Below are 18216 nucleotides of genomic sequence, written 5' to 3'. Positions count from 1 at the left end.
CAATAGATAAGAGTGGCCCCTACTTCTCTATTCCAGTGCCTGCTGACTTCCAGGAATGGAAACCATTGTATCCCATCTCTTAGAGCTTGTGTCTATTCCAAGCTTATTACTAAGAGCTTATAGAGGCAGAGCTGAGGAAGAGGAGGAGGAGATGAGAAATTAGGAGGATAGAGAGCAACTGGGGCGAGGATTTGGCCTTAGAGTGGAGAAGAAGCTCACCCCAGGGCTCCCACATTCCCAGGATGGCAATAAACAGACGCCACCCAGGTCGTCTGAGTCGCGAGAACAGAAGCCAGCCTGAGGTGGTACCGTGTGTGCTACACCTCGGCCATAGCCACCAGACACTGGGGCTGAGGGCTTCCACACAGGGCATCTGGAAGTTGTTTGCATCTGCCTGTCAGTCCCAGTGTGCTGCCTGGGGAAAGGGAATAGGAGAAGCTGGCAGGCAAGGCTCAGATCCTGAAGAGTCCTCCCTGCGATGGAGGAGGGAGACTTCACCTCAAGGCTGGAAGGGGGTGTGCAGGAGCTGAGCTTTGGGGCTTTTGGGACTGGGTTCATCTCCTCCTCCCTCCCTGTGCGGCTGGGACCTCCCTGAACCTCATCTGCCTCAGCACGTTTGCTTGTCGTGAGCATCCAGTGAAACATGCAGAAGTGTCTGAAACAGAGTAGGTGCTCAGCAAATGGCCCCCTCCATCTTCCTCCTTGGAACGAACCCGGTGCAGGGAGAGAACGAGGCCCCCGGGAACCGTGGTGCATCACAGAGGGAATGATGTGATTAGCCACAAGATGGATGGTGACAGAGCACTCATTAGGAACCTCTGTGTTAAATGCTGTTGCTCACATCCTCTTATTTCATCCTCACAAGAGCCCGATGAGCTGGATACCATCATCCCCATTTCACACATAAGCAAACTGAGGCTGCAGTTGGAAACTCGTCTAAGATCTCACCACTGTGAGTAGCAGAGCGGGGACTCAAACCCACATATTAAATATTATTAGAGCAGCCCTCTCCTGCATTGTACAGGTGGAGAGACTGAGACTCAGAGAAGGAAGCTCTTGGCCCCCACCCCTAACAGTGGGCAGATTCAGGGGTGAGGGAGTGGGTGGGGATTTTGGGTCAGATTAACCTGGGTTTGGAGTCTAGCTTGATGACTTATTTGCTGCGTGTCTTTGGGCAAGTTTATCAGCTCTCAAGCCTTTCTTTCCTCATCTGCAAGGTGGGGACAGTATTCACTACCTCGCCAGGTGTTAAAGATAAAATCCAACGACTTTGGTTCACTGCTTGATGCAGCACAGACGCCCATGAAATGGGCAGCCCCTGCCAGACTTCTGAAACAGTCATGCCTCCCCCATAAACTGCTTGTGTTCTGTTGATTGAGGAGAGACTCACATGTTCTCTTCCAAACTCAGAGACCCCCTACATTTTGGAAAGTAGCCATAAGGAGTGCTGCCTTCAATCTGCTTCTGGCAGGGGCCGAGGATACACATGAGGTGGGCACACCCCCCCACCCGCGTGCGTGCCAAGGCACATCGCAGCCCATCTTTTGTGGGGGGGGGATTTCATGATACTCACTTTGTGTTGCCACCAGAGAAAAGTCAACTGCAGCTCCTGGCTGCTGGGGAAGGGCTGTGTTCCTGCCAGGACTGGCTGTGCCTGGCACCAGCTTAGGCATGTACCAGAGTCGACTGTTGGTTGCAGGCTAATGTATGCACAAAAGCGTCCCAACACACACATGCACCGCTACACATGGAGTTGCCACAGCACACGACACCGGCAGCGTGATGCACGCCCCTGCTGGCTTCCTCTGCTGCTTCCCTTTCTCAGCTCTTCTCATTTTCTGGGACTCTGTCAGCCTCTGTCTCAGCATCTGTTTGTCTCTCTGTGTGGGTTCTGAGTCTGACTGTCTTCTTTCTTGGTTTCCTTATCGCTCTTCCTTGGACTCTGTCTCTCTGTTTCTACCTGTCTTTTTGGGTACCCTCATCTCTGACTCCCTGGACACTCTTTGTGTCTCTGTTTTTCTGTATCACTCTCTATCTCTCTGACACTGTCTCTGTCTCTATTTCTGATTCTCTCTGAATCTTTCCGTTTCGCTCTCTGATTTTCTGCCTCTCTCTCTGTCTGTCTCCATCTGTCTCTATATCTGTCTGACACACTCTCCTTCTCTCTGTGTCCGTCCCCATCTGTCTCTATCTCCCTGTCTGTCTGTTTGTCCCTCTCTGACTACTCTCTGTGTCTCTCTGTCTTTCTGTAACTCTTTCTGTCTCTGTCCTTCCCTACCTCTCTCTCTCTTTTTTTCTGTGGCACTCTCCTGGAAATGCATCAAAGACTCAAGTGGCCGGATTTCAAGTGACAAACAGCACTACACCCAGAATCCACCCCCCCCCCTCCCAGCGTGGCTGCTTCCTCCTCCACATCCCCTGTCACGAAGCCTATTGTGTCGGGCCCAGGGAGTTCGAGTTGAAGGGCCCTGGGGTCTGCGCCTCTGACTGCTCAGAGCTACTTCCCCATTGGCTCCCAGCAGCTTGTGCTCAGCAAAGGCTGAGCAACAGGGGGAGGCTCTCGTCCATAAAAGGGGGGGCGAGGCACCAGAACTGCCATTCTAAGGGGCTTTGGTGGCGCTCACAGCCACCTCTTTGGCACCTCCTTCCAGACCGGAGTCAGAGTGGCCCTTGGGTCTTGGGCCAGCCGCTTGCTACCAACCCTCTGATCTACTCAGGCAGAAGCTGACCAGGGACAAAGAAGAATACAGGTAAATCCAGAGGGGCGCTGGGATGGGATCTCTCTCGGTTTTATTTGTTTTTCCTGGTCCTCTGGACGTGGAGGTGGTGGGAGCTCGGGCTAGGGCATTTCAGGTTTGGGTCTGATTACAGCAGACGTAGTTATAGTTAAGAGGCTAGTTTACAAAAGACAGAGCAGTGGAAGACAGACTGCGCTTCGGAATTTCCCTCTCTGTAGAGCTCTAGCTTAAACAGGTGGGTTGCTCTCTCCCAAGAGGACCACTCCTCGGTTTTAGCCTCATGGTCTTCTTGGTCCTGCGACACCCTGGGTGGAAGAAGTGAGAGTTTGAGCTAATCAGGGTGATTTTAAAGGTCAGTGATTCTCACTGGACTTAGAGAACAACGGCTTGGGGACGTTAATGAGATTCAGGGCTCTGGCATTTACCGTGAATCATGTACATCAATGTACAACCAAGTTGAGCCTTTTCATTTTTTATGGATCGTGGTTAATTGCTGACAGAGCGCTGGTTTGAGTGGCTTCTTTTGATGTCATTCTACATAGAAATGAAGTTTGGGGCTGTTTTATTGGGAAGGGATGGGGAACGAGAGTGACAACATGCCAGGAGACCCAGGCTTAGCAGGGCTTTTCTTGTCAATTTTACTTTGAAAGGACTTGTTGCTTTCATGTAAATTACAGCCAGAGGAGTCTAACAGGTAGGCAAGAAGCTCTCATGGGAACGCCATTTGCTGCCTGGTAAAGATATTCACAAAGAAAGTATTATAGAATCTCAAAGTTTGACTCTAGCAAAAAGAGCCGGTGAGTTTCAGGGAAAAAAAGCCTGCCGACGACTCTGAGGTCGAATAGTAAATTCTGCCATCTCCTACTTTTTCCTGGGTATCCTTTATGTAGAATCTTTACAAACATTCACTAATTAAGCTTCCAAGCTTCTCAGGGGGAACAAGCTCTTCAGGTTATTGGATCTGATTTTAAGTCCCTTGTCATAGATCGAAGGCTTCATTATCTTTCTTCCAAGGGTTGGTGAAATAGACAAGGCTTGTCTTTCTAATTTGACAGGCATTCCAGCCAAGATCCCCTGCAAAACGTTTCAGAATGTCAATCCTTTTCTCTTCATTTTTCTCCCCCGGGTCTCCCCTCCCACCGCTGCACCTTCTATCTCGTTTCTCCTCACCTTCTCCCCCACCCCCCAGCCCCACCTCTTCTTGCCTTTTGTTCTATTTTTGCAGGTCATTTACCTCCAGGCTTTGAGATCTGCGTGGGGAGCTGTTGCTGCAGCCCAAGCAGGTGAGTTACACTGCCTGGAGGAGGTTTGCGTTTGCTGAAGGGATCTCAAGCTCACTGTTTTGCACCAGATGGGCTAGAGGTGTGATGGGTGGCCTGCGAATCCTGCGATCCGCTGGCAGCTGGGAGTGGGATGTCGCAGTGGTTCCTGAGGAACCCAGAGCATCTTAGCAGAGCAGGCAAAGGGACCAACTCTGGGGCTGTTTGAGAAACTTGCAATCCCCTTAAAACACATGGAAAGGGATTAGGTTCTTGATGTAATTCCTGGGAGCCAGGGATGTTTCATCTATCATGTAAATGTGTGTCTCACAACACTCCAGACAGTGCTGGGTTCTAGTCCCATCACTCATTTGCTGTGTGATTTTGGGATAGTAGCTGTCCCTCTCTGAGCATTAATTTCCTCACCTGTATAATATGAATAATAATATTCACCTCCTGTTATTCTGAGGTTATTCTGAGACTCTTTGGGGATACTGTAATATACGTGGCATTTAGTAGGTACTCAATAAATACTAGTATGACTACTAAAGTTTTTAACTGTTCTGAGTGGCAGGTGGACCCCTTCCCTTCCTCCCAATCTATTGTAATATCCCTGATCATCTCACTCCATTATGCTGTGTGCAATGTCCAGGAAACAGGATCTAACGTCCACTCTTTCTGTTTGTGGGGCAGACACCACTCTCCCCTCCCCACCCCATTCTCTCCACATAACAGAAGACTTTATATCTTCATTTGATCGATCCTCCCTGATTCCCCCTGACTGCCCACCTGCAAGGGTCATTCTCTCACAATTGTTGTATTTATTAGATGTCTTCCATCAATCTGAGCAGGATCAATAGCTGGTGGTTTGATTTCAAAGCGTGTCTGAGAAAGTGCCGTCCGCTAGCTGATTTCTCTCACTGTTTTCACGCGTCTCAGACCATACTCGCAAATGTTGGTTAATCTCACTGGTCTGAAAAAAGGCTAAAATGATTTCACTGAGACAGAGCTGGCCATTGTGGCAGGCACTAAACCTTGCTGGAGACACCCAGGTTAGCCCAGGATCAGGCCCTGGAGATGGAGAGGTGTTCCTAGGTCCTTTGAAGTTGGACCTCATGAATCCCTCCCAGGCTGGGTCCAAATCAGTGCTTCTGGCAGGAGGGTGAATGGCCCAGGTCCAGGAGGAACATCCCCTAGCTCAGGGGAATTCTCCCTGACGCCGTCCAGCCACCCTAGTGGCCAGAGCAGTCAGCTACAAGCTGTAGGCCTATTCACCAGGGGGCAATTTGTCCACTGTCGTTTGGATCCTTGACCTATTGTTGGGCAGTTCAGTTAAACGTGACAAGGGTTTACTGAGCAGTTGTTATGTGGTTGGGTGTCTGGCCCACTGGTAGGAGGAGAGAATTGGTACTTGTGATGCACAGAGTAGGTCAAGCTCCTGAATCAAAGTCCACTTCCTCTCTTACCTTCTCACTGTCATTTTGTTCCCTTCCCTCTTTTTCCTCCTCTCCTCTCTCTCCTCTTCGGTTTCTTCATACCTTCTCCTTCTTCTCATTCCCAGTCACCCTCTCTCCATCTCTATTTCTCATCTTTATTTTCTTTTCCCACGTGGTCTATCATCTCTCTCACGCTCTGAGTTTCTAGGTATCATCTCTCTCTGAGATGGCAAGTCACATCTCTGCCTCCCCATTTAGTCCCCTGCCCATCCCCCCTTTCTCTTTCTCTTCACTGCCATCTCTCTCTGGGCCACCTTCCTTTGCTTTTCTCCCCATCCCATAATTGCATCAAGTAACAAAGGGTGGGCGTTCCATGTGAATCCTGCTCTTGAAATACATTCTTTTAGAAATGCCGTTGACGATCCCACCGTGACCATCAACTGCAAAACCATCGTTCACTCTGGTCTCAGCACAACAAATGGCCCCAGAGAGGTGGCTGACCCTGGCATGGGCCCTCGTCCTATGTTCTGGGATTTGATTCTTGCTGGACTAAATGGGGGCTTCACTTTCCTTTCAGACCTGGGCCCTCCATCCCCCTAAATTGGTAATCCATTCTCTGGTAAGGATGCTGAAGGCCTAAAAGATCACTCTTGCTCTAGTTTTTGGGATCTCCCTTTGTCAGCCCACTAGAGACCCACAAAGAACTTTATATATTTTTGGGTGAGGTAAAACTCTTGAAACAGTTTCCTTTTCAGGAATTTGAGAGTCTCGTGGGGGGATCTGATGGACATTTAGCGGGTACCCAGACCTCAGGGATGGTTTGTGGAGGGGAGTCACAGGCTGACTGTGACGTCCACTTCTGTGTCCTGGCCTCTTCACCTCGACCCAATCATTTTGCTTTTCTGAGTCTGTTTCCTCATCTAGACAATGGGGCTAAGAGTGCCCAGGCTACTGGATTCTCCTGAGGTGAAAATGCAATAATTGAGATAAAATGCATAGCAATGAGCTTGGTCCTGGAGCTGTGCCTTAAACAGTGGATGCTCTGGACTCAGAGAATATCAAATCTGCCACGTCTGTGCTTGGGAACTTGGGGGTGCTTTGTCACTTGGTTCTCACCCCTCCTACCTGGAAGGGGTTTGCTTTCCATCTCTCACTTGTAATTACAGCACCTGTCCTGTAAGCTTCATGGGAGACCCTGGGACCTGGCACAGAGCAGCAGTGCAGTGCTTGTTGGTTGTTGTGATGTGTGTTGTTGGCGGGTCATTGAAAGGACACCATCTCCTCAGTTCAATTCATACCTGGGTGTGGGAGGCCCCCAGCTCTGTCTCCATTTCCCTCCTGACTCATGATGTGACCTTAAACAAGTGACTTCATTTCTCCCTTTTCCCATTTCCTCTCTTATCAAATAGGGATAATCATATGCAATAAAGTGCTTGGAGAGATAATTGCGATGTTAAATCAAGCCATTATTATTCCATGCTGGCTTTTTAAATAAAAACGCTTGCTGCTCCTCCGAGTCCGCAGACTACAATGTAGAAATAGCATCAAGAGGAGATAATAGGGCAAGTGGTCTCTTCCCTTTCAAGGAGCTCTGGGCCCTGGGTGAAAAAAGGGCCTACTATGTGGTGGCCCTATATCGGATGCTGTCTTAGTCTGTTGTTATGGAGACCTGGCAGGAAGGTGACACCATCCCATTCACAGATGAGAAGACCGAGGCTTAGAGAGGAGAGTGATTGATTCCCCTCTGATTTTCCAAGATCAGCTTCAAGACTATTAGAATAATTAGAGTTATAAAACGATTATAAAAGTAACGAAGACAGGGTTCAGCAAACTTGTTCCTTAAAATGCCAGGTAGTAAGCATGTTTGGCATTCTGGCCCTGACACTCCCTGTTTCAACACTCAGCTCTGCTTTCGTAGCGTGAAGGCAGCCGCAGACAGTACGTGAACAAATGGGATGGGTGTTGTGTGAGTCAGGGCTCTCCAGAGAAACGGGAACAATAGAATATGTACATGTAGAGAAAGAGATTAATTATAAGGAATGGGATCTCGTGATTATGGAGGCTGGTGAGTCCAAAATTTCCTTTCCTCTGAGGGGAGACTCACCCACCCTCCTCCACCAGCCCATGCTTCCCTCACGGGGCTGTCACAAAGCACCATAAGGCAGTGGCTGAGGAAATGCTTCAGAAACTTGCAAATGTGGAGGGTTTTTCTTAGGGGGAGCCATTGGGAGGCCCCCTGGCCTGCCAAGTCCATGAAAGAAGCCCCTCCACTGGGGTCTGTGTGCTGCTGCCGCCCTTCTAGCTCACTAAGGGGTTTGCTTTCCACCTCTCACATCGATGAATGGCCAAGTTCCTCTTCTCAGCTCATCCCAAATCAGAAATGACAAGAAGTCATGGCTACCTCTGATGTATGACTTCCAAGCAAATCCTCACAGCAAAAGAGAAAATGCTCCCCCTGGGTCCCATCTCAATAATCTGCTCAGTAATTTGTTTATTTTACAAAAGGAAGGAAGTAGGCTTTCTCAGGAAAATCTCAGAGCTGATGTGTCTCTATTAGAGTCACCTTTTAACCCAGAGACATCTGGTAGGAAGCCTAGCTCTCATTTAAAAGCCAAGTGAACTTCTCCCCCAGTCTCAGTCTTGTCCCCTTCACATTGGGTATAAAGACACTCCCTCTGGGTTGTTGTGAGGATTAGAATAATATGTGTGAAGTGATAGCACACAGCCTGGCACCTAGAAAGCTCTTGAGAAATGGTGGCTGTTATTGGATTGATATGACCATGAATAAGGAACACTTGGCTCCACCTGGCACATAGTAGGCCCTCTGCATATGGCAGCTAATTCATTCAACAGTTTGTTTGTAGTTCCCCCTCTTGTTTTCCCATCTCCTGTAGCCCCAGTACTATTGGAATGGAGCCTTCATACTCTACTATTTAAAGCACCTACTATGTGCCAGGCATTCCATACATGATCGCTTATTTAATTACTACACCAACCTTCTGAAGCCTTATTATTAGTCCCATTTTATAGCTGAGAAAACTGAGGCACAACAGAGTTAAGTAATTTTCCCAAACTGGTGATAAGTGGTGGGATTTGAATCCACATTACAAAACACTTGTTGACCTTGCTTCTGGGTCAGAAAGAAATTGGAGGTCTCACTTCTCCTTTCTCACCATCTGTACCTCCCACCCCATACCACTTCTCCAGGTTGTTAGAGTTATTGGGCAATCCAGGGGTTGCAAACCCAAATGTCTATCAGGTGCTCTGCAGGGGCAGACATGAGGGAAGCCACAGGGTGGGGACAATGATGACAAGGTCACATGTGTCCCCTCTGTGACTGATTAGAATGCAGGCCTCATGTCTCCAAGGCTCTTGATTTTTAAAGATATTTGGAAATTGAGACTTTTAAAATGTAAAACTTTCCCAATTTAAAAATGCTGGCAGCAAAAATTTAAATTTTTTTAAAAAAATTAAAAAAATTTTTTTTAAATCCCTGTACAAGTCAGAATACCCTCTGCCTATTTGCTGAGTTTGTCCTGCAAGCAGCCAGTTTGCACCTCTGGACACTTGCCATGTGCTAGGCTGGGAGGAGGAAGCCAGACGCCTCAGCCCCACCTGACCCTGCACAACCCCCAATGTCTCCATCTCTGTCCTTGAGAAAAAGGTAATTATGTGATAGAGCCAGCACAGGTGATTGTGGGAGCTCAGAGGAGGGGCCTAATCCAGACAGACTTCCTGGAAGAGGCAACTGAGACTGAGTTTTGAAGGACAAATAAGAGTCAGTCAGGTCAGAAGGAGATGGGAGTGGATGGGTGGGGTGAGAAACATGTTCCAGGCAGATGGAACCCCATATGCAAAAGCTTGGCAGATGGGGCGCTTGGGGAATTCTTTGGAATTAGAGATGGTGTGGTCAGGCTCAGGTCAGATGGAGCTCATACCCAGTCTGGGTGCTGTGCATTTGTTGGCTTATGTTAGACAGGTGGTGCAATCTCTCTGTACCTCTGTTTCCTCATCTGTAGAATGGGGGAAATATTAGTCCCAGACTTATAAGGTTGTTATAAAGACCCCTTGCATTAAGATGCACATGGGACTCAGCACAAGGCCTGGCATACCATGAGCCCTGGTCAATTTCCTTCTCAGTAGGAAAGCCCTTGAGGCCCCAGCTATGGGGTGCACTTCCTCTCAAAAGCCATGGAGAGCTGGGATACAAAGCAGGGCGGCAGTCAGATTGCCGTTTCAGAATTGTCCTCTGACTGCTGTGTGGAGGGTATCTTAGAGGCAACATGAGGTTCAGGAGCCAGGAGGAGGCTGATACGGACCCCTGGAGGGAGAAGCAGGAGGCTGGGGAGGGGTGGATTGGAGGGACCTGGGCCATGCACCCTGGTGAAGAAGGTGGGCTCTGGAGGCAGACTGCCTGGGTACAAATCCCACCTTGGCCACTTACTAGCCTTAGAATCTTGGCAGGTGTCTTAATTCATTTTCCTCATCTATAAAATGGGCATGACAATAGTTCTCACCCCATGGAGTTGCTATGAGTATAAATGAGTTCATCCTGAGAGTTGCTGAGAATATTTGAAATGCTTAACAACCATTGGACCAGCTAGAATTGTTATTATTAAATATAAAGGTAATGGATGAAAGGAAAGGATGTTGGCACTATTTTTGCCCAGGACAAAGCGGTCTCAAAAAGGGCCTCCTACTGCAACAGCCACGCTGTGTGGGAAGCCTCTGGCCAGGAGTGAGAGATTGGTAGAGGTTTCCCTCCCCAGCTGGTTAATTCACTGCTAATCTTGCAACAGGCCAGCCTAGCCGTCGCTGGCTTCAGAGAAAACACGAACTGCCTGCTTTGTATCTGCATATAAGTGGTACAGCTCTCTCTCCTGGAACCCAAATCCGCTTGGCAGCTGGCAGAGCGTGAGAGAAACTCGAGGACAGGAGAGAGACGTGGGATGGACACAGGCCACTTACCTGAGTTTTCTTCTTTGAGCCTCCTGCTTAGGGGAGCAGACCTTGTCTCGCTTCCCACACAGCGTGGCTGTTGCAGTAGGAGGCCCTTTTTGAGACCGCTTTGTCCTGGGCAAAAATAGTGCCAACATCCTTTCCTTTCATCCATTACCTTTATATTTAATAATAATAATTCTAGCTGGTCCATTGGTTGAACTCAGACAGACCTGAGTTCTCATTTCTAATTGCTCTGCAACCTCAGGAGATTTACCAAACTTCTCAGAACACCAGTTTTCTCATTTATAAAGCGGGGATAACGATGCCCACCTCTCTGAGTTGGTGGGTGGATTGAGAACAATATACAAGTCAAAGACCTGTGCATCGAGCCCTCTGGGCTTTATGGGGGGGCGGGTCAGCTGATAGTGAATCAGGTGTCCTAGAAATTGTAATCATTAAAGGCACATGTGTGAGGCGTCAGACAAAATGGCCTTGCACCCCAGCTTCACCACTCGCGGGAGGGATGGGCAATTCACAGAACCGGAAGTGCCCACTTCACTGGGGAGGAATAAATGAGATGATGGATTTAGGCCCTGAGCTCCAGGCCTGAAACACAGTAGGGGCTTCATACATGGTGGCTGCGATCACTGCCAGGCTCTGGTGAAAGAACCTACTGTGGGTTCTAAGGAGGGACACTGGCTCTGGGCTACAGCACGGGGCTCAGGGGCCACGTGGTGGAATCTTCTAAACCCTTTAAACACATGAGCAAACAGGGCAGTTGGCAGGAATGGGGCACACGGAGGAGGGAAGGAGGATAGCCATCCTTGACAGCAGCATTAGAGGAAGCAGGCTACAGGACCAGGCGGGGAGGAGCGAGGAACCCTGTTCCAGGCAGGTGTCTTGGGGGGCGCCCCATTTCCAGTTGGGAGAACTGCCTTGTGCCCTCATTGGAATGGCTCTGGCTTTTCATATTGGGTTTATAAGGAGTTAACTATGAAAAGGACAGTTTTTAACAGACTATTTGTAAAGCATTAATTCATCCGCCTAAGTATTTATTAAGGGCCTACTATGTATTAGTCAGGATTATAGGTGCTAGGATACAGCAGGGACCGTGACCGTTAGCATTGGTGCCCCTGAGGAGCTAACATTTGAGTGGGGGACATGATAGCAAACAACGACAGTAACAAACATCAAACAACAGGACAGTATGAGACAGTGATGCCAATGAAACAAGGGTGATGTGAGACCCAGGAAACCCCGTTAAATACAGGAGTCAGCCCACACCTCCTGGGTGATGTGACCTTGAATGCACTTGATTATAAGAAGGAGCGAGACATGGGAAAATCAGGTCAGGGTGCAGCAGACAGAGCAACAGAAAGTGCGAAGGCCCTGAGGTAGGAGCCACATGGTATGTTTGAGGAACGCAGAGAGAACATTTCAGAGACGAAGACAAGACAAAGTCTAAAGTCTTCATGGGAATGAAGTCTAAAGCCGCATACAACTGATTACCAAATAGTGGAATGTTTTGATTGGAGGAGGCACAAGGTGCCGGGAGAATTCAAAGGAGGAGATTCCCACCCAGTGTAGGATATCAGGGAAAGCTGCCTGGACAAAGTGATATCTAATCTAGGACATAAATGACAGGTAACAGAGGAGGACAGGAAGGGTTTTCCAGGCAGAGGGAACAGCCTGTGCAAAGGCCCAGAGGTGGGACAGGGCCTGATATATTCATTAGGAGAATTGCAAATAGATGGATATGGTTGGAACCCAGACCTGAAGTATTGGGGTGTAGGGATGGGATTGAAGGTGTCCTTAACATTTAGGAGAAGGGTCAGGTATGACCCATCCCAACATGTCTGATCACAGAATTGATATGCTGAGCAGGGCAGGAGGAATCAGAGAAGGAACTGGAGGCAGGGAAGCCAGCATGGAGATGGATGGAGGTGGAACTATGTCCAGGGTGAGTAGAACTTCTGGGGCGGAAAAGGCAAATTCCAGGGACATTACACCACAGAAAGGACTGGCCTGGGGATAGCTTAAGGAGCAAGGGACAAAGGGAGGTGGATGGAAGCCTCAGAGAACTCAGAAGAGTGGATGGCTGAGTACTTCTGGCTTGGCGGGTGATCAAAGTGGGCTTTGAAGGATGACTGACCCAGGTCAAGTCCTGGCCTGTCCACTGCCCAGCGGTATGGACCGTCACTCCCCCTCGCTGAGTCTCAATTTCTCCATCTGTCCAGTGGCACAAGCTACCTTAAGAGCTGTTGCGCAGACTGAGTGTGAATGTGTAGGAAATTTCCTAGCACAGAGCAGGCACTCAGCGCATGTTAATTCCTTCATTGACCCTTGGCCTTGGGCACCCACTGTGCCTCTCTAGGCCTCTTTTCCCACCTGTAGAATGGGAACCAGGATGCTTGCCTTGTGGTGCTGCCAGCAGGCATTGGTGAGATGACTGAAGGCTCAGGATACACCCCAGAGCAGAGCACAGATTTCATAATTTTCTCTTTCTCCCTCCCCTGCAGGAAGAGCCAAGAAGAATGGTGTGGCAGGGGCTGGTGCTGGCTGCTGGCCTCCTCATGCTCTCCTCTGCCACAGCGGACTGCCCATCGCACTGCTCCTTGTGTGCTGTGAAGACCCAGGATGGACCCAACCCCATCAACCCCTTGGTAGGTTTCAGGCAAGGCTTCTGGATGGCCAATCCTTGGGGGTTGTGTACAGAAGGGACCATCAGTGTGTGAAGCTCAGAGAGGGAAGATAGAGGCCTGGGTAGCAGTATGCCAGTCCTGTATACTCGTCCCACTTGTCCAGGGCATGTCCTGCCCTGTGGTCAGTTTTGGTATCCAGGGGCTGCTGTTTTCCAACTCTTAGCCCCTCTCCAGACCTCACCACCATGGGTTTGCTCAGGTTTGAGACAGAGACTCTGGTTTCCAGGGACCCTGATGCCTGGCAACAAGGAGAGTCATTCATGGGGTGTGCTGACTTCGAGAGTCAACAGGCCTAGAGTAACTTTTCAGGGCTTCTTAGCACCAGGATGATGGGCACCTCCAAATCTAGTCATTCTCATGGAAGGAGCTCATTCTACCACATCTAAATACCAGGATCTGGTTGATGGGATCCAAGCTTTGACACCACTCCTGGGTCTTAGCATCTTTTGCCTCAGCCTTATGGGCTTTGTTTTGAGTCAAGCTTCCCCACGTTCCTCACCTGTGAGAGCAGGTGGGCTGGAGTAGAGGCACTAAGGGTATGGTGGACAGAATGGAGACTTTGGAGCTGCCACTTTCTATTAATAGTTCCATGACTCTGGACCCCTCTCTCTGAGCCTTAGTTTCCTCATCTGCAAAATGGGGTGATTCCACGAGATGATGATGCAAAGTAATAAATGTACAATTCTAGCCACTCTGCTGAGATGAGCCCAGCTTGCCGGGCGCTGTCCATCCATACGTGATCTCAGGACAGAACAGTGGTTAAGCGTGAGGACTCCTGGCATTAAACTGCCTCGGTCCAAATTCCAGAATTGTCCAGTATTGTTATCACTGCCATCATCATTATCATCGTTGTGATGTTTGAATTCTCCCAACACCCCCAGACTTGAGGTCCCTTCATGTGTTCTTTCCACCATTATGCATTGTTTTTGTCCTGCTCTATGAAGTGTTTGCAGCATCCTTCCAAGGGAAGGTTGGGAGAACCAACTACCTCCTCTGGAGTCAGAAGTAGAAATGATGGGTGAGCTCAGCAGAGCACTCTGGGAAGATCTCACTTCCAAATTTGGCATTGCCACCTGTAGCCATGTGCCTTTGGGAAAGCTGTTTCACTTTTCCATGTCTGTTTCCTCATTTTTTTCATGTGCACGATATCACCTACCTTTATGTACCATTGGAAGCATGAAAGTGGGCAGCTGGGGGCAGGGGGCTTAGTGATCACAGCTAATTTTGATTTTCTCAGACATTGGGCAGAGGACTCTCTGGGGCATGGGAGTACATGTGCTTTGACAGTTTGATGGGGCTGACATTGCTACTGTGGTCTTTTGGGGTCTTTTGCAGATTTGCTCCCTGGAATGCCAGGCTGCCCTGCTGCCTGCTGAGGAGTGGGAGAGGTGCCAGGGCCTTCTGTCTTTTTTCACCCCCTTCCCCCTTGCGCTCAATGGCAAGGAAGACTTGGAGAGCAAGAGAGCTCTGGAAGAACCCAGTAGTGAGCTGGCCACGCACACGGGGCCCTTCCTGAAAGAGCTGGAGAAAAACAGATTCCTCCTCAGCACTCCAACAGAGGGGAAATCTCCAAGCAGGAGCCTCGCAGAGAAGCTCAGAGGTCTTTCTGGCATGTTGGGGGAGGGAGTGGAGTCAGAGCTGGTGGGGGACACCCAGCTGAATGATGGCGCCATAGAAGCTGGAACACTGGATTCTGCTGAGGGGAACCCGAAGGAGCAGGTCAAACGCTATGGGGGCTTCTTGCGCAAATACCCCAAGAGGAGCTCAGAGGTGGCTGGGGCTGGGGACGGGGATGGGGATAGGGTGGGCCACGAGGACCTGTACAAACGCTATGGAGGTTTCTTGAGGCGCATCCGTCCCAAACTCAAGTGGGACAACCAGAAGCGCTATGGCGGTTTTCTCCGGCGGCAGTTCAAGGTGGTAACTCGGTCTCAGGAAGACCCTCTTGCCTACTCTAGAGAGCTTTTTGATGCTTAAACACCCCCCTCCGCCTTATGGACGTGAGTCAGGAGCTTCTCCTGACCCCCTTCCAGACTGGAGTGCACTCACTCTTCCTCCCTACATTGCCTGTCCCCATGCTCAGTTCAGCATTGCCTACAAAACCTCCAAACCCAGCCTGTCTCTCTTCTGCCTGGAGTGCAGTATCTGTCTGGGGTCAGTGCAGGGGAAAGATGGAGGTTCCTCTCTCCAATAGGCTTAGTGCTTAGCTCAGACCCAAATCTTTAAACTACCACCAGGAGCAGCTTTTGATACCAATCCCTCCACCCCATTCACATGACTCCCCAATTCCATTAATCTAGGCTGACTTGTTCTTCGTCCCTCTAGACCTATTGTCTCCAAGCTTTGCTGATCACATGCCCTTCTCGGAAGAAAAATGAGCATACCCACATGCAGATACATTCATTTAGATAGTATGTACATGTATCATAAAACATACAAAAGACTGAAATGAAAAACAAGATAAATAGACAAATAGAAATCCTAATATTTTATTCCTAAACCTCAAAGTATCTCCTTGTGAACCCCACTTTGGAGACTATGCTTTAGGTAAAATGCTCAGACACTGCCTTTTATTGGAGCAGGAATGTTGACACTAGAAAGTTCAGTCTTCCAGTGGGTTACATGTTCAGTCAATGTACTCTGAGTTTTCATTGTTTAGAAACACACATCTCACAGAACTGGGTTCCTGAACTCCGGTCCATCTCAGTACCCTGGACAGCGCCCAGCTCCTCACAGGAGAGGAGTCTGCGTTGACAACCCATTTCCCAAATGGTTAAAGAGAGCAGTTTTCCCTTTGAGTGCTAAAATGATCGAGGAGGGAGTGAGGCAAACCAATCTGTTCTGTGCAACAAATTCAAAATGTGGACCAGTTCCCTCAGCCCTCATTAAACTAATTAATGTGATCAGTATCACGCTCCTACCCCAGGATGAACTGAAGCTGAGTCAAGTTGCTGAGGTTAAGCACAGCCGTGTTCTTGAGCAGCTGAATCGGCTGCCAGGAGTCCGAGCCATCTGGCCAAGCATATGCAAGTGGGCATTGAGTAAGGGAATCCAGAGAAACCATGAGAAAAAGGCCCTCCTCAAACCCCCGTAGTGATTCTTTCCTTTTAATGTCTCACAATGAAACCACAAAGAGAGCTGCAATGATTAAGTGCTTGATGCCGAATGAGTTCCCTTGATTCAAATAACCCAGAATCAGAGGCGGAGATCTCCTGATGCCTTGGTTTCAATCACAGTTCCCTCTGTCTCTATCTCTCTGTCTCTCTTGCTTATTTGTCCTCAAGCTCTGTAGTAAGGTTTGTGGGTCCAGGAGGCTGAGCTGGACAGGAGAAGAAATGGACTTGAATTTGGTTATTTTGTATAAGATCTTACTGAGCACCTCTTCATGCGCAAACCCCAGCTGGCTCATGATGTTCTGAAATGTATCGATTGTTTTAGGGTTACTTTGTGTGCTTTTTAAAAATCCCATTTATGCAATTTACTTGGAATTTGCTTAATCCTTAATAGGCCTGTGTTATTTCCCACTCCTCCCGTACAATAAATAAATAAAATTGCTGATGACTTGGGGGCTGTGTATGTGTATGCCTCAGTCCCCAGAGAGGGAAAAAACCATTTGCAGAAAAGAGTGTTAGGGAATGAAAAATATACATGTGCACGTGGGCGCACGTGCGCGCGCACACACACACACACACATTTTTCATTTTTGAAAATCAAATATAGAATAATAGAAAGAGCACATAGAGTGCCATAGCCTTTAATCTCACATCTGTGTGACCTTGGGTAAATCACTTGACCTCTCTGAGCCTTAATTCAGTAAAATAAAGACTAATAAAATCAAGACTGAGAGTACCAACTCTGTAAGGTGGCTGTGAGAATTACATGTGCTCATCTATGCAAAGCTCCTAGAATGTAGTAGGTGCTCAGTAAATGAGGATGTCCTTTCTGCATTGTCTGATGGCACAGTGGCAAAGCTCAGGCACCCAGCCACACAGTGGGGAGAGCAATGGGAGGTGCTACAGAGGGAGCCTGAGCCTCACGAACTCCCAGGGGCTGTCTCCTGTGCTGCATGACCAGGGCACGAGAAAAAATGTCCCTGGACAAGGTGAGTGGGCCAGGCAGGAAGAGCACTCTGGAGAATGGGTGGCATAACGTCCTTTACTGAAATGACATCCTTCATTAAATGGCATAAATAGGCCTTGTGTGAAAGACTCAGTGACTCCAGACCATGTGGGTTCCATTTCGACCCTGGCTTTCTGAGAGACTTCTTGGAAAACACAGAATCGGGGAGGCCTCATTCATTCTCACATTCATTCAACAAAGTGTTAATTGAAGGCCTCCTGTGTGGTAGGCCTTGTGCTAGGTGCTGGAGGTACAGAAAAAGAAAATGGAGATGGTTTCTGTGCTTATGGAACTTACAGTCCAGTGGAGGAAGAAAGCAGTAAACAAGTAAACAAAAATGTAAATGTGAAATTAAAAATAAAACTAAATACATTTAAATTTTAAATAAAAATTTAAATAGGTGTAATCGTTGTGAAGAAAACAGTTGGTATTTAGTAATAATGGATAATAGGGGGAGGGTAAAAATCTCCCTGGGATGTTCAAGAAATCCTTCTTGAGGAATATCCCGTTCTTGATATTCATTGGGTCATCAGGTTGGAAGGAACATGGTTGGGGTTATCTCCTCCATCCACCTACGTTGTGCCAAATTTGACGCATTGATAATAAATTTTCATCTGCTTGAATGCATTCATTGACTTGGATTTCACAACGTATTGCTACTCCTTAATGATTCAGTGTTGGGAATTCCATCTTCATGTTGGGTTAAAATTTAGGTTTCTGTCACTTTTACATATTGGGTCCTGTTCCTGCTGTCTGCTAGCCCAGAAGCTTCTTTAGGGAAGATTTTTCTGCTACTTGCAAACAAATGGCTCCTAACTATCTCAAATAATTTAAAGATACAAACAAACAAACAACAAATAATTTGTTGGCTCGCATAAATGGAGAATATAGATATTAGCTTCAGGTAGAGCTTGATCAAGGGGCTCAATGAGGACACCAGGACCTCTCCATTACTAGGCTCTTTTTTCTTCTGTGTTGGCTTAATTCTAAGACTCCACATGCTTTTGAGGTGTCTGACAGC

At 48.3% G+C, this 18216-nt stretch overlaps 1 protein-coding gene across 2 annotated transcripts; it reads left to right on the top strand.

Moving 5' to 3' along the window:
* Nucleotides 1-1847: 1847 nt before the first annotated feature.
* PDYN (prodynorphin) lies at nucleotides 1848-16642 on the top strand. 2 transcript variants are annotated; one of them, XM_019733709.3, is made up of 4 exons: nucleotides 1848-2750; nucleotides 3964-4021; nucleotides 12894-13037; nucleotides 14412-16642. In XM_019733709.3, the coding sequence occupies exons 3-4, from the start codon at nucleotides 12909-12911 to the stop codon at nucleotides 15051-15053; spliced, it is 771 nt and encodes a 256-aa protein (XP_019589268.3). In that variant the 5' UTR covers nucleotides 1848-2750; nucleotides 3964-4021; nucleotides 12894-12908; the 3' UTR covers nucleotides 15054-16642. The 2 variants fall into 2 exon arrangements, with proteins under 2 accessions (XP_019589268.3, XP_019589269.3); XM_019733710.3 differs by having other exon boundaries at nucleotides 3928-4021.
* Nucleotides 16643-18216: the final 1574 nt, after the last annotated feature.

Source organism: Rhinolophus sinicus, chromosome 13, assembly GCF_057876585.1.
Source record: "Rhinolophus sinicus isolate RSI-liver-muscle chromosome 13, RSI-T2T, whole genome shotgun sequence".
Classification (NCBI taxonomy): domain Eukaryota; kingdom Metazoa; phylum Chordata; class Mammalia; order Chiroptera; family Rhinolophidae; genus Rhinolophus; species Rhinolophus sinicus.
Note: the sequence above shows the minus strand (reverse complement) of the source record. Positions and strands in the feature narration are given on the sequence as shown.